Source organism: Danio rerio, chromosome 23 (assembly GCF_052040795.2).
Source record: "Danio rerio strain M-AB ecotype USA chromosome 23, GRCz13ab, whole genome shotgun sequence".
In the NCBI taxonomy this organism is placed as follows: Eukaryota; Metazoa; Chordata; class Actinopteri; order Cypriniformes; family Danionidae; genus Danio; species Danio rerio.
In genome coordinates this window covers 27,707,238-27,722,779 of record NC_141043.1, presented here as the reverse complement: position 1 = coordinate 27,722,779, position 15,542 = coordinate 27,707,238, and the positions used below count along the sequence as shown (strand labels likewise).

The 15,542-nt window shown below is 35.1% G+C and overlaps 2 protein-coding genes and 1 long non-coding RNA gene across 3 annotated transcripts in view; 2 read left to right on the top strand and 1 right to left on the bottom strand.

The window, feature by feature from the left end:
- c1qtnf12 (C1q and TNF related 12) overlaps positions 1–1,183 on the bottom strand; it is a 49,966-nt gene extending 48,783 nt beyond the window's left edge. Inside the window, exon 1 of the mRNA XM_087306214.1 lies at positions 958–1,183. Coding sequence (XP_087162340.1) covers positions 958–987 — 30 coding nt within the window. The 5' untranslated portion in view covers positions 988–1,183. The remainder of the gene's footprint in view (positions 1–957) is intronic.
- sdf4 (stromal cell derived factor 4) lies at positions 949–6,812 on the top strand. The gene is given in 7 exon segments (NM_213087.2): positions 949–1,281; positions 1,638–1,982; positions 2,748–2,884; positions 3,048–3,161; positions 3,246–3,404; positions 5,412–5,587; positions 5,667–6,812. Coding segments are annotated over 6 exon segments (1,071 nt in total). The 5' UTR covers positions 949–1,281; positions 1,638–1,674; the 3' UTR covers positions 5,844–6,812.
- Positions 6,813–12,877: 6,065 nt separating this feature from the next.
- On the top strand, positions 12,878–15,023 carry LOC147831303 (uncharacterized). The gene is made up of 2 exons (XR_015523623.1): positions 12,878–13,513; positions 13,868–15,023. It is a non-coding gene; the product is annotated as an uncharacterized LOC147831303 (long non-coding RNA).
- Positions 15,024–15,542: the final 519 nt, after the last annotated feature.

Genomic DNA, 15,542 nt, shown 5'->3' with positions numbered 1-15,542 from the left:
TTTTTTCTTTTAAATTAGAGACTGCATGTTTCCCCCCTATAAACCTGTTTGATTAAAAAATGCCTTGCTTCTTACGCTACACTGTAAAACCCAATGGTCAACTTTATCAAATGAAATGAGTGTAAATAACTCAAAATTTTGTGAAAGGTAATTCTACTCATTTGAAAAGAGTTTTGTTGAATCGTTGTTGAAGGTAATGAGCTAATTAAATTCCTCATTACTTCAACTTAAATGGAAGAAGTTCACACTACTCATAGATTAGTTTTTAAATAAAATGGTTTGAGTTGCCTTAATATATTAGGTTTTACAGTACTCAGTTGGTTTGATTTCTCTTCATTTATCAGGTTTTACTGTGCTCAAATTGCTTCATTTACTCAAATGGATTACAATCACAGCACTCATTAGGTACAGTTTTTGAACTTAAATGGTTTGTTGCAATCAGTTTCCTCAAATGGTTTGAGTTACCTTAACTTTTTGGGTTTTACACTGTAAAACCCGAAAAGTTATGGTAACTCAAACCATTTGAGAAAACCGAATGCAACAAACGAGTTAAAAAAAATATTATATGAGTACTGTGAACTTACTCCATTTAAGCTGAAGTAATAAGGTATTTAATTAACTCCCTTTAACACTAAGTTCAAAACTCTTTTTAAATGAGTAGAATTAACTTTCAGTAAATTTTGAGTTAACTACACTCATTTAATTTGATGAAGTTGACGGTTGGGTTTTACAGTGTTATAAATATGTCTGTGTTATACAAGCTTCTCTAGCCATTACATTTCAACGAGCCTGCATTTGTGAAAACATTGTGCAAAAAGGAAACCACTGATGATCAGAGACAAGATTAAAAAAAACATGATATAAAAGATGAAAAGATATTTGTTACACTGTACACTTCATAAGCATTCATCTTCTGGTGCAGTAGATGGCGATATGAGCTGTATGTGTCGAACTCACCTCATATAACACAAGAAGAAGACGCGCCATCTGACAACGTAGCAATGTTTCTTTCCTGAACGCCCGTCTGCTGTCAGTCTGTGGAGATTCTTGCGGTTATCGGTCTGTCCAGCGTGAGTTTATGTGTGTTATCTGAGTCCACATAGGGAGGACGTTACTTTCAGGGCCATAAAGCTCTCTAGTGGTCTCGAGTGGCGACGTGTCCAGGAACTGCGCGTTGAGCCGCACATAAACAGTCACTTACTGCTTCATATACAACAGGCCATTAACTGCTGTTCATTCATCTGACAGTTCATTTGTGGGAGAGACCTTTTAAACAAACGGGTAGGTAAATTGTTAATTATTTTTCATTCATAAGTGTCATCTTTTTTCCTTCGGACAGGTGTTGTCAAACATATGCTGATTCATATTCAGTAGTAGTTGACTCTGGATGACCTAAATGGTAAAGACTACAGTTGTGTCAATTTATTAAGTAGTATAGACTCATTCCCTCTCACATAACTGATTTACTGGTTTTAGCTATTCAAGCTGGTTTCTTAATCACAAAGTCCCTTTGAAATTAGTGAACAGATTAGTCTTGGGTACGATTTATTTCATCCACAATCTCATTGAACATTGTAAAGTCTACTCATGCTTCTGGGTAACCTTTTCTTTCTTTTTTTTTCTTTTTTTTTTTGTAGTTTCTACATCAAATTCTGACACTCAAGCTGTAAAACCATGTTTAACTGGAGAAGATCCCAGCTTAGTTGCTTATGTGCATCAACTTTGGCAGTATTTGTGATGCTGGCGTTAAATGTTCAGGGCAGGCCAGCAAATATATCAGCATTAAAAGGCAAACAGCCTAACAGTAAGGAGGACAATGAGATCCTTCCACCTGATCACCTGAACGGTGTGAAGATGGAGATGGACGGTCACCTCAATAAAGACTTTCATCAGGAGGTGTTTCTAGGGAAGGAGATGGAGGAGTTCGAGGAGGATTCAGAGCCAAGAAGGAACAGGAAAAAGCTCATTGAAATCTTCACCAAGTACGTACAAAGTTCTGGAAACAATTAGATATGTTTATGACGTGCTTGGATGTCAGTCATTTCTAGCAATGAAGTATTTTCTGAGGTAAAAGAAGTTCTGAAATACTTTTTTGATTATGTACATTCAGGTAAAACAGCTTGCCATATCAGAAAAATATGCAAGGCACGATGTTGATTGGCAGGTTTTACGATTAGTAAAGTCCAAAATGCCTGAGAGGTGTGTCATTTTCAGTCTTCATTCAGACAGAAGACTAGGGGAGTTGCTTAAGAAATGAAATGCTTAAGTTAATTGTAACATCTACAGTGCTCAGCATAAATGAGTACACCCCATTTTGAAAATTGTTATTTTTATCTATTTCTCAGTGGTTATGGGTAATATATATTGTTACATTTGAACAAAACAGATTTATTAAACAGATATATTTATTAATATTTATATTTTTATAAATAAAATTTTAGTCACAGAACATCTTTAGAAATGTAAAGATAATACAATTAAATTCATGCAAAATATTGCAAATAAAAAATACAACCTACAATTTTTCAACAAAATATAAGAATATTTTTAAAAAAAAAATTCTTTCTCATGATTTTTGCTGTTTTTGAAATTTTTATTTAATATTGTTCCCTAACACATAAATTTGGACTACTAATTTTTGAACCATTTTTGTAAGTTATTTTCTTAACTTATTGCAGGAATTTGAAAGTTTAGTTGTTCGTTGTACCTGTAGGGCCATCATCAGATCTTCACTTTCTGTTTTATAGGGTGGATATAAATAAAGACAGAAGTGTCAGTGCTAAGGAAATGCAGCGCTGGATCATGGAGAAAACAGAAGAACATTTTCAAGAAGCTGTTAGAGAAAACAAGCTTAGTTTCCGTGCTGTAGACCCTGATGGGGATGGTAAGTGGGTGGTTATATATATTTATAAAAATTATAATTATATATATGTTTTTAAAGGATGCAATATTGGATTTCTGCAATGTTGTTGTTGTTTTTTTATTATAAATAATTTTGACTGCTTTTGGTGAAATGATGGGGAAGTTTTAACTGAATCTGCTCTCAGGACTTGTGACATGGGACGAATACCGTGTGAAGTTTTTGGCCAGCAAAGGTCTCAATGAAAAGGAAGTGGCTGAAAAGATCAAAAATAATGAAGAACTGAAAGTGGATGAAGAAAGTACGTCATGATGTATATGTATGATATGATGTAGTACTAGTTGTAGTTTTTTTCTAATGAATAACATGTCTGGCCTCACTTCAGCTCAGGAGGTTTTAGAGAGCTTGAAAGACCGCTGGTTTCAGGCTGATAATCCTCCTGCTGACCAGCTGCTGAATGAAGAGGAGTTCCTCTCGTTTCTGCACCCGGAGCACAGCAGAGGCATGCTCAGATACATGGTCAAGGAGATTGTCCGAGATCTTGGTAAGCATGGGAATATGAACTTCCTACCCAAGACATGCCCTCACATGTCTTGTGATTCCTAAAGTGATTTATTCACCCATTTACTCATGGTAACAATTGATTTGCATTGTCTATTTTCCAGACTGTTGATGGTACCCATTGGCTTTCATTGTATTTCTTTTCCTACTACCAAAATTCTTCATTTTGAAGTGCACACACATACAATGGACACATTACTGTTTTTGCCATTTTTGACAAACGCAGTGAAGTGACAAGTCTAATGCCATACCACATAGACTTTGTTGCAATTCCAATTTCAAATCATTTGTAGTTGCTACTCTATGTATGTATTTTTTATTTTTTTTTGCATACAGTAATATTCTGTGGAGCAGCTTTAATGGCTGTTAACATATCACATCTAAAAGTGTGTAGAAAGTATGTGTTGCGTTCTTCACCATTTTTTGAGCTCCATTGTTGTCTGTTGTTGCTAGGTAACCATTAAGCGTTTTCTCAGAGCTGACAAATCATTTCTGCAGCTCTGATACAAGTTTTTTTTCTGGGGAAAAAAAATTAAAAAGCACTGCAGTGTTTCGGTGTTCTTTGTTTGTCTGAAGTAATTAGTCTAGCTAAATGTATCAGTCAGTGCTTGACTTGTGACATGCGGTGCGCTTGCGGCATTCTGAAAAATTGAGATGTTTTCAACTAGGTGCACCTGGAATACATGAGTGTGTTAGGCCGCTTGTGCCCAATATTCCAAACCGTGTGCCTCTTGGAATTAACAAAGTTGTGCGCACAAAAGCTGCGATATGTCAACAGCCGCTTATAGCAAAATTATTTCAAATTGGAATGCATAGAATTTTGCAACACTGAATTAAATTAACATTGAACTAGCTCAAGCTGAATAATGACACTATTTTCTTTTTATAGAGCTGCTCATAGCTGAATTGAGTGGTTAATAATTGATGAACTTTACACTATTATTAAACTGAACTGAACCTACACCAAACTACCCGAAGCTGAATTCACTTCGCCATTTTAAAATAAGGTTCTATTTGTATTCTGAGTGATTTTGAGATTTTTACCTTTTTTGTTAGTCTTAATGTGAACAATTAATCCATGCAAGTTATAAAACCCCACCCCAGTTCAGTTGGAAATGCATCATCCAGGATTTCCACAGGTCAATATACCTTGTATTTTAGAGCTTTGACTTTAAAATGATTACTTCAAAGACTGGGTAAGAAGTTGACGACAGAAAAGCTAAATGTAAACTTTGTAAAACTGACCTATCAAATATGGAAGAGGAGCACTTCACAGCCACGCAAACAGTTCATACCTCAGAAATTGAAAAAAGTTCACATTGTTGCAAGGAAGTCTGTGCGACTTGCGGAAAATATCTAATTGTGATGTTTGGGTTTTTTTGTTTGTTTTTTTTTTTACAAATATTGTGATTTTTGATTTGCGATTTAATTTTGTAGTCAAGCTTCAGCTCAGTAATCTATATCGTAGCTTCTTGCTGCTAAAATTCAGTGCGTGTTGGTTAAAAAAAGAAACTGAAAAGACATTAACGTAAACATTTATTTAAATGTATTTACCTTACAGGTAACTAATACCCACTGCTTGCAAATATACTAAATAATATTCAAGCTAATATTTGTATTATTTTTTAAATGTTATTATTAATATATAAGCACCTTTTTTTTTTCATTGTATGTCATGGAAATTCTGCTTTTTATCTGTGAAAGTCAGGGAATTTGATATTTGGCTTAAAGTGGGAACCCTTGTCATCAGACTAAAATAAAAGTCTCCAGCGAATTCTGGTTCCAGACTTTAAGTAATAGAAAAACTATTCAAAGTGCAGTTAGAAAAATTAGGCTGTACATGTACTGTGCTGATAATGAAATCTGCATCAAGTGGAGCACACCAATACTCTAGCACATGCATAAAAACCCAAAGTATACTTTGGCCATAAAGTACAATTAAAGAAAGGTGACTCGACTTGACTAAACTCTGTTTTAATTTCCTAAACAGATCAAGATGGAGATGGAAAGTTGACTCTTGCTGAATTCATCTCCCTCCCCATGGGAACTGTGGAGAATCAGCAGGCCCAGGACATCGATGACGACTGGGTTCGTGAAAGGAAGAAAGAGTTTGAAGAAGTTATTGACGCAAACCATGATACGATTGTAACCATGGATGAGCTGGAGGTTGGTTTAACCATTAACCACACTTTTATCACATGCCATTTGAATGGATATCTGATATTGTCTCTGCTCGGCTCCACAGGAATACATGGACCCTATGAATGAGCACAACGCTCTGAATGAGGCCAAGCAGATGATCGCTGTGGCCGATGAAAACCAGAACCACAACCTGGAACTAGAAGAGATCCTAAAATACAGCGAGTATTTTACAGGCAGCAAACTCATGGACTACGCTCGTAACGTACATGAGGAGTTTTAGGAGTTCCTCAAGTCTTTATAAATAAGAAATGCATGTATATTTCACTGAAGTGTCGCAAGTGACAATGTTGGCCTTTGCTTGCTTCCCGAAATGGGATCAACAGGTGCATATGGAAATATTTGCAAATGTAAAATCCCGCAAGCCACAAAAACTTCTGTAATATTGCTGTGCACAGGTATGAGACTATTAAGACGTTGTGATTTCCATATGACCCCAGTATAATTAATTTTAGACACTGTCACTTTCATTAGTTTTGGAGTGTTTATAATTAAGAGAAATGTCTGTATATGAGGAATTGGTAAGGGTGTGTTATCGTGGAATTGATTAAAAAAATGAATTAATGTAAATAATGTAGTTATTTTGAGTGCCATAATATATTGATGCATTCTCATGTTGGGTGGGTTGATTTTTGAGATTAGGCTTTGAGCTTAAAATGTGTTATTTCCAAAGATTGCAATACAGTCAAATGATTTGGGCTGGTAATTTGGTGTTAAACATATTTAGCACTTCTAATTGAGATTGCATTAAAACTTTAAACGCAAAGTCGTCAAAAGTCTATTCTTTGAGAGGGATAATTACTCCGTCCAGATGTGACCTATTTGCACATTGAAGCATTTTAAGAAGCCCATTACTCACAGTTTGTTGAGGTCATAATTGTATATAGCATGAATGTTTTCTTTCGTATTTGTTTGTTTTTTGCTTTTAAACATGCAGTTTGCTGTTACCTCAGAAGTCTCTTTCAGGCACAGATATTTCTCCATTATCAACTGTTTGAGTTCTTGTAAAAAAAAAAAAAATGCCTAAAAATAATTTTATTTAAACGAGAAATAGATTAAGAGGATTCTACTTGTTTTCAATTAAAATAGATTTTTTTTTTTGTGAATGACAATGAAAAATGAAACGACCGCTATATGTATTTTCTGGATATGAGAATAAAGTTTTATTAAAATACACAACTGCTTCAAGAAATAAGGCTAATGTGTGCTACTGACTGTCTGTATATATATTTGAGCTCTAGTTTTGGTTTTATGTCAGGCCCGTTGCCAGCCTGGTGAAAGGGTGGTTCCTTTTTGTTCTTTTGCAGTTATTAGCCTCATTTTCTATCTAATTATGAGGTTTAAATACTTTTTAGGCACTATTATTTGCTGGATTAGCTAGTCAGATGGTCATCAACCACACCTTTTGATGTACCAAAAACATTTCCTAAAGATTTTGAAGAAAAAAATGTGAAAATAATACTTCTTTTTCAAATACAAATGTATTACATCATATATCATCAGGAAAAAAGGGTTCTGTTCATGTTTTAAATTAAACTAGCCTATTGTCATTTAGTAGGCAAACACAAACTGGCCAGCAAATTCAACTTTCTTCAGTAACGCTGAAACAACAGCCAAAAGAGGATTCCACTTGGTCTTAAAGCCTGTTTAATGGTTATTTTCACAATTTATTGTGGCATAGCAATCAAAATAGGACAAATGAGCTTGGGATGGGACAAATTCATGTATATGCTGAAGAAATGATTAAATTGCACTTCTGCAAATTACACAAGTTTCCGATTAATGTTTGCAAATTAGAGTAATTAAATTTTAATATAATCATCCGTATCTCTCTTCATGTCTTCTCAATGACTGACTAAATTGCCAATGACTATTTATTCTTATATTGTTGTAGTTCTTGCTGATAGGCTATATGTGTCTGCTTCAGTTCCTGTTTGGAATGAGACAAAACACATCACATCCTCTTCAACAATAACAATTGTAATGTTTGCATTTTTATACTACAAAAGAGACAGGTCACCCCCCGCCAAAGTTAGCTTTTTACTTCAATAATTCTCAACTTTTGTTTTGGCTGGAACTGTTTTTCTACTAAAAAAAAAGACATACACATTACGGAAATGAACGATACATTAAGGTCATATAAAATGAAGACCTTAAGGATAGACACCATAGATAATAACTATATAATCATTATTATTTAAATATTTTACATTTAGTTTTAATGAACTCAAGCATATAACATGACATACAACAAAACAGTGCACTGCAGTTTTTAATAAAATGTAATCATGCGCTGGTGTGGCCAATGGAAGTTACCGTTTCTTTATCCTGTTTATTGTATTAACTTACACTGAGTATTGTGTGTTATGCACATTACAGGCTCTTGCTTGCTGTGTTCTTCATTTGCAAAACATTAAATATGGAGGGCAAAACCTACAAAAACAATAAATAAATCAATATACAAATATATTAAAATAAAATGAGTAAATGTATCGAGAGTTATATATATAACCTTTATAATTATATATATATATATATATATATATATATATATATATATATATATATATATATAACCTTCTTGCTGTGAGGCAGCAGCACTACCTACTGCGCCACTGCCTCACCTCTATATATATATATATATATATATATATATATATATATATATATATATATATATATATATATATATATATATATATATATATATATATATATATATATATATATATATATATATATATATATATATATATATATATATATATATATATATATATATATATATATATATATATATAGAGAGAGAGAGAGAGAGGTGAGGCAGTGGCGCAGTAGGTAGTGCTGTTGCCTCACAGCAAGAAGGTTGCTGGGTCACTGGTTTGATCCTTGGCTCAGCTGGTGTTTCTGTGTGGAGTTTGCATGGATAAGCTGGATAAGTTGATGGTTCATTCTGCTGTGGTGACCCTGGATTAAAGGGATATATTTATTTATTTATGTATGTATGTGTTTTTATATTTAGTTATATGGCTTGCATCTAGAAGGGCATCCGCTGCGTAAAACATATGCTGGATTAGTTCACGGTTCATTTCGCTGTGGTGACCCCAGATTAGTAAATGGACTAAGCCGAAGGGAAAATGAATGAATGAATATTTATTTATGCTGGAATTTGTGGATTTTGTATAGATGTTTATTTATTTATTTATTTATTTATTTATTGGATTTATTTGCTCATTTAGTTATATATTTGCGTATTTATTTGTTTAGCCTATTGTTTCTGCAGATTTCGTCCTTTATTCAATTCAATTCACCTTTATTTGTATAGCGCTTTTACAATGTAGATTGTGTCAAAGCAGCTTCACATGTAGGATCACAGTAAATTGAAACAGTGTAGTTCATAGTTTATAAAGTAAAAGCACCTTCACACAATAATTGATCTATTATTTTCCATTTCCTGAAGTTTTTCGTGTAACCACAAGGAGGCAGAACGGCGTCAAAATTCATACACTGTTGGTATGAGCATCACAAGCGAACTCGAAGACCCTGCTGAATGTTACTACATGTTCTTTGCACATATGCCTTGCAAAATACGTTCATTTTATCCTCCAGCTACTACTTGCTATCATCCTAAAACGGGTGCAGCGCATTAAAAATGTAAGCACGCATTACACATACATATCACTTGCACACTCTGATGTGTATAATGAGCATCATTCATTATTAAAAGCACTAAGAGACTCCTTTCTGTCCAACAAACAAAACCATTCCAAATGATGAAAATCCAAGCAGAGTCGTACTACAGGGTGTGGCGTTGAGCACAGAGCAGACAGACGGGTTTCTAGTATGGTACTGGTGGTGGTAAAACGAGCAGCTTTTTTCTGCTAGAGACTGTTATGTAAGGAGGGAGAGTCTTCCCACCGCCCCTCTCTGTTTTTGTTTTTCTCAATGAGCCAGGCTCTCCCTGACGCAGGCCCCTGCGCCTGTCCACTAGGCCCCTTTCCTGGAAACAGAGCCTGGCAGGGGCCACTCAGGGGCAGGTTTTTGGTCGGGGGAGAGAGAGACAGAGTGATTGTGGGAGGGGGTCTCTTTCCCCTTCCTGCAAATCACATGGCTCCAGACTTGAGTTCAAGCTTACAAAAACCTCAGATTTGGTCAATCTGGGCACTGCTCTTGTTGAGTACAGGCATTTGGGTCACTGAGTCCACGGACTTCAAGTCATTGAGGATGGGGGGCTGCAAGCAGGATTAACTTTAGCTTATGTCCTGTTCACTGGTTATTGATATGTATAAAGGAGATAAAGTGAGTTCTGAAGTTTGTGGGATTGAAATTCTTGTGTTATTCATTAATTTTCTTTTCGGCTAAATCCCTTTATTAATCTGGGGAATGAACCGCCAACTTGTCCAGCAAATTTTAACACAGTTTAACACAGCAGATGCCCTTCCAGCCACAACCCTTCACTGGGAAACACCCATACACTCTCATTCACACATATATACTATGGCCAATTTAGCCAATTCACCTTTAGTGCATGTTATTGGACTGTGGGGGAAACCGGAGCACCCTGAGGAAACCCACGCAAACACAGGGAGAACATGTTAACTCCACAAAGAAATGCCAACTGACCCAGTGGAGGCTTGAACCAGCGCGCCACTTGAAATTCTTTTGTGTGTAAAAGACTGTAAAAGATGCTATAGGCTCCACACAATCGAATTGTGTTAACACAACATGTAGAAATTAAGTTAACTTGATAGTTTTTCAAAAATTTAAGTTGAGTGAACATGAAACAATTAAGTTGCCCCCAAAAAAACTCAAGAACTGGGTCATTTGCAGCTCATTTTAAATAAGTCATATGAGCAAACACAGAACCTAATTTTTAACTGTATGAGTGTTTTACAAATTTGTTTTATGTAATATATATTTTTTTTAAGTAAGACATATGTAAATAGATCAAATGTGACCAATGTTCTATTTTGAGCTTTCTTTTTATTACTAAATTCAAAATATAGATAATGGTTTCCACAAAAAATATATATATTAAGCACCTCAGCTTTTTTAAATAACAATTATTCTGGTTTAGTATTTCTAATTTATGAATTTGAAACTAATAAAAAAATCACAACAGTTATATTATAATTTAAAATAAAGTTGTTTTTTTGTAGAGTAAATCAGCTTTTTCTGATGGATCATATGACATTTAAGATGCTAAAATGATGCTGATGCTAAAAATTCAACTCGTCATCACTAGAATTAATAATAACTTCTAAAGTTTTTTTTTCTTTTCCCAGTGGTTCAGTTTGTACTTTAGATGTGTATATGGATCAAGGAGGTAATTGGCTTATTAAGCATAAAACAATAACATTAACAGCAGATGCTTACACACAAGGAGGGCATCAAGCAACCCATCATAAAGAGGCAATGCTTACAAAAAAAGCAACTAATACAAAGTTTCTGACATTGTTTGAAAAATCTTGCTAGACATGGAGGGAGTAGGGAAGTGGTGAGAAGCAAAATTATTATGAAGTGCTCATGGAAGAGATGAGTTTTTATTTATCATCATTGCCAGGGATTTATCCATCTGCATAGGATTGGGAAGATCATGCACCAGTGAATGAAAAGGTCCTGGAAAGTAATCTATATCCTCTCTGTGTTGGCACCATTAGGTAATGCTCACTTACTGACCACAGCCAAGCTGCTGGAGGGGGTGCGGACTTGTAGAAAGAAGTGGAGGTAGCAGAGCCTGTGGCTGTTCTGTATGCAATCATCAGTGACCTGAACTTGATGCTTTAACCACTACCTATTTATTTTCTAAATTTAGAATAAGAATCATTTGATATCAGCATTTTAAAAGGGTTTGTGAAAGATCTTGTGACACAGAAGTAATCACTTTTAAATCACTAAAATAAATCACATTTGAAAATAAATTAAAATAATATTAACAATATTGCTGTTTTTATCAAACAAGTGCAGCTTTGGTGAGCATACCTTAAAAGCTTGTAGACTTAAAAAGGGAAATATAAAGGCGGCAACACCAGCACAAAAATGCAACTAATACAACTCTATCTCATAGCTGTCTGAAGTCTCAAGTGCCTGTGTCCTCAAACCGTCACATGCTCCTTATAAACATTTTGATACTTTTGGAGCTTTGGCCTTATATTTCATACCAAACCCATGTTTGGCACTTAAATTGCATTAAATGCACACATTGATCATGGAAATCCAACCCATAGACTTGGCATTGTTTGTCTGTGCTCTACCACTCAAACCACATGAAGGCTACACACTATAATATGACATAATAAATATGTAAAATATATAATTTATATTATGTAATAAACATAAACATGGAAACTGACAATCTGTTTATTGATCATGTTCAAGTCTGATCAGTTTTCATGTTTGTTTTCTTGTCTTGAAATGTACACCAAAGTTGCTCCAGTTTTAAGGAGCAGGTTCTAATTACGCCCCGTTCTTGTTCAAGGCACCAATCCAGAATTGTAACCTTATAAAAAACACAACAATTAAGTTGTCCTTTTGGGGTAGGGCAGGTTCTAGGGTTACCTTATTGGCTTAATGAGCTTTTTGGAGGCAGGTCAAAGATGGTACTTTAAGGTTTTACAAAGGGCTGAGGAAGATCAGTCAAAAGCCTAATAATGGATCTACAAAAGTCACAACATTGTTGCTCTTTAAATATACAAACAGAGTGAGCTGTAAGGAAATATTATGATTTTTACTGTGAAAACACATTATACAAATCAATCATTTTAATTTGCTTGTGGAAATGCTTTCTATACTTCAAATTATTTTGACTAACTGATCGCTTTCTGGCGAGGCAGTGGCGCAGTAGGTAGTGCTGTTGCCTCACAGCAAGAAGGTTGCTGAGTTGCTGGTTCGAACCTCGGCTCAGTTGGCATTTCGTTGAGGAGTTTCCATGTTCTCCCTGCCTTCACGTGGGTTTCCTCTGGGTGCTCCGGTTTCCCCCACAGTCCAAAGACATGCGGTACAGGTGAATTGGGTAAGATAAATTGTCCATGAGTGTAAGTGTGTGAATGTGTCTGTGGATGTTTCCCAGAGATGGGTTGTGGCTGGAAGGGCGTCCGCTGCGTAAAAACTTGCTGGATAAGTTGGCAGTTCATTCTGCTGTGGTGACCCCGGATTAATAAAGGGACTAAGCCGACAAGAAAATTAATGAATGAATGATTGCTTTCTGAACAGCTGCTTTTCTGTATATTTAGTCATTGTAGAGAGCGCTCACAGCTCACATTATATCAAGATGGAGCTTCATTAACTGTCTTTTTATCTTTAGCTTTGACCTCAGTGGAATGCTACTATGTAGACAGGAAAAACAAAGGGCATTTTCTACAGGGAAGAAGAGGCATACAGGTTTAATACAAAAACCCTTTCAGTTAACAATGGACCTTACATTCTAAAAAATAACTAAATAAATAAATAAAAAGGTTCATAACATGATAGTAGAAGTTCAATTTAGAACTGTATTATCCTGAGGACTGCTGAAATGGTTATTCAGGTTAGAGTTTAGGGTTCTTTTTCCCACCTTTTTTTATAATCTGTAAACGGTCAAAGCACCTAATAGCTCTTTTTCACATTCACAGTATTCTATTGCTTTGCACTTTGCTCAAATGACAAACGAAAAAATTCACAGTAGTGTTTTTTTTTCAACTTGCAAAAAAGGAAAAAGAATGTGAGACTGATAACAGAAGAGAGAACAATATCAAATCTACTGTCCCACCCTTATACACTGCATTAGAAACACCTTGGATGATTATTAACAAGACTAATGACCACTGAAACATCCTCACAGTCTTGTGAAAAGAGTTTACATGGATTTTGGAGCTCAAGTTTCAACAACAAAGGCTGTCAATACTCTCTCAACAGGTAATTTACTTTTTTGTAAAACGTTTATACATTTTAATTTAACAAATTTTAACTGATTTACAAGTCATGTCTTTTTTACTTTTTAAAGTGTTACAAGAACTATTTGGTTAAAGAACCTTTTCTCCACTAGTAAAATTGTAAATAATAAATTAATTGTAAGAAAATAAATCAAAATAAAATTAAGAAAAAGAAATAAAAATAAAAATAAAGGCATTTTTGTAAAGGCTTTTTTTTGTAATTATTACTTTCATGTATGTATAAACACACTCATTTATCCCTTATCAACCACTTATCTGAGACCGGGTTAAAGTTGCAGCAGTTTCATCAAGAAGCTCCAAACTTCCTTCTCCCCAGACACTTCCTCCAGCTCCTACGGGGTATCCTAAGGCGTTCCCAGGCAAGCCAGGAGACACAGACCTTCAAGGATGTCCTGGGTCTTCCCTGGAAACTTTGTTGTGGTAGGGCAAGCCCTTAACACTGCCCTAGGTAGGCATCCATAAGGCATCGGAAACTGATGTCAAGGCCACTTTATCTGGCTCCCCTCAATGGGAAAGAGTGGATCTACTACAAGCTCCTTCCGGGTGACAGAGCTCCGCACCTAAGCGTGCACCCTGCAAAGTATTGCTGCTTGTATTGAAGACCTTGTCCTACAAGAACCAAAGCCAATTGACCACAGGGGAGAGTAGCAATTTCAATTGACCTTCATCACAACAGACCAGTACATTGGCTGCATTGGTGCTGAACATCTGTGCATCTGGGATGGTGGTCCCCCTTTCTAAGAAAAAGCACCAGAGGGTGTTTTGCAACTATAGATGGATCACACTCTTTAGGCTCACCTGGGAAAATCTCTGCCAGGGAACTGGAGGGGGGAATCTTGCTCAAGGTAAAACCTCAGATTCAATTATTTTTTGTCTGGGTCTTGGAACACTGGACCAGATCTATATCCTTTCTAGGACCACAGGATTTCATCTCTATATTTGCAGATGATGTTTTTCCTCAGGTGGAGGAGTTCAAGTATCCTGGGGTCTTGTTGGTGAATGAAGGAAGGATGGAATGTGAGATTACCAGATAGATTTGAGCAACATACTCAGTAAAAAACAAAACATTAGAGCTGTTATTTACTTACCACTTTTTCGTTTTAACACAGCGAAGGGTCCATACGCTATGTTCAATTTGCTACTTTTGACAACTAAATAACCAAGAGACATCTTTAATTCTAAAATGAAATGTGTATTTTGAATGTTGTGATATCCGAAACACAGCATGTATTTGATCAAAAGTACAAAAAAAAAATAAATAAATAAATGCTATCGGAGTCAATAGCCTATTAGCTTGGCAAACCAAGTTTGATGACTGGATCGAGGTTCATTGTCGATCATTCTTGTCCCCACTTCACTGTCCCGACTATTAAAGATGAAAAACCCCTAAATAAGTGTATTTAGTCAAAAATTGTGGTTACAGAACTGTAATTTTTGCGACAATATCTTAAATAAAAAATAATAGTACCTAACAGCGTGCTGTGTGATAGTTAATACTATACTATTAATAATGAAAAGAAATAAACCATTATTAATAAGGTTATATTTTACGCTGATAAGGTCTTGTCAGCATCTTCATGATACCTTTATACTCTTTTATAAACATTGTTCAACTAGAACAATCCACTGCCTTAATTAACAGAGCAAAGAGTTCAACAATTCTTCATTGGAAACAAATACATAACAATTTGATCTCCATTATTAAAACTTAAGTGATTTAATTTAACAACATAGGAGAATAGATTAAGATGCCTTTTCAGATATAGGTGACAACAAACATCTTTTCTTTCGGTTTGATATGTTTTACACTAACTTTATTAGGCACTTTTGTCCATTTATGTACGTCTCTGATATTATGTATATAGTTTTTTTCTTTTTTATACTTATTTACAGGTTTCTATATGCATATATATTCATATATGTGTGTTTGTTTATGTGTGAATACATAAATTTGTATTTTTTAAATTTTGTTACATATTGTTATCAACCAT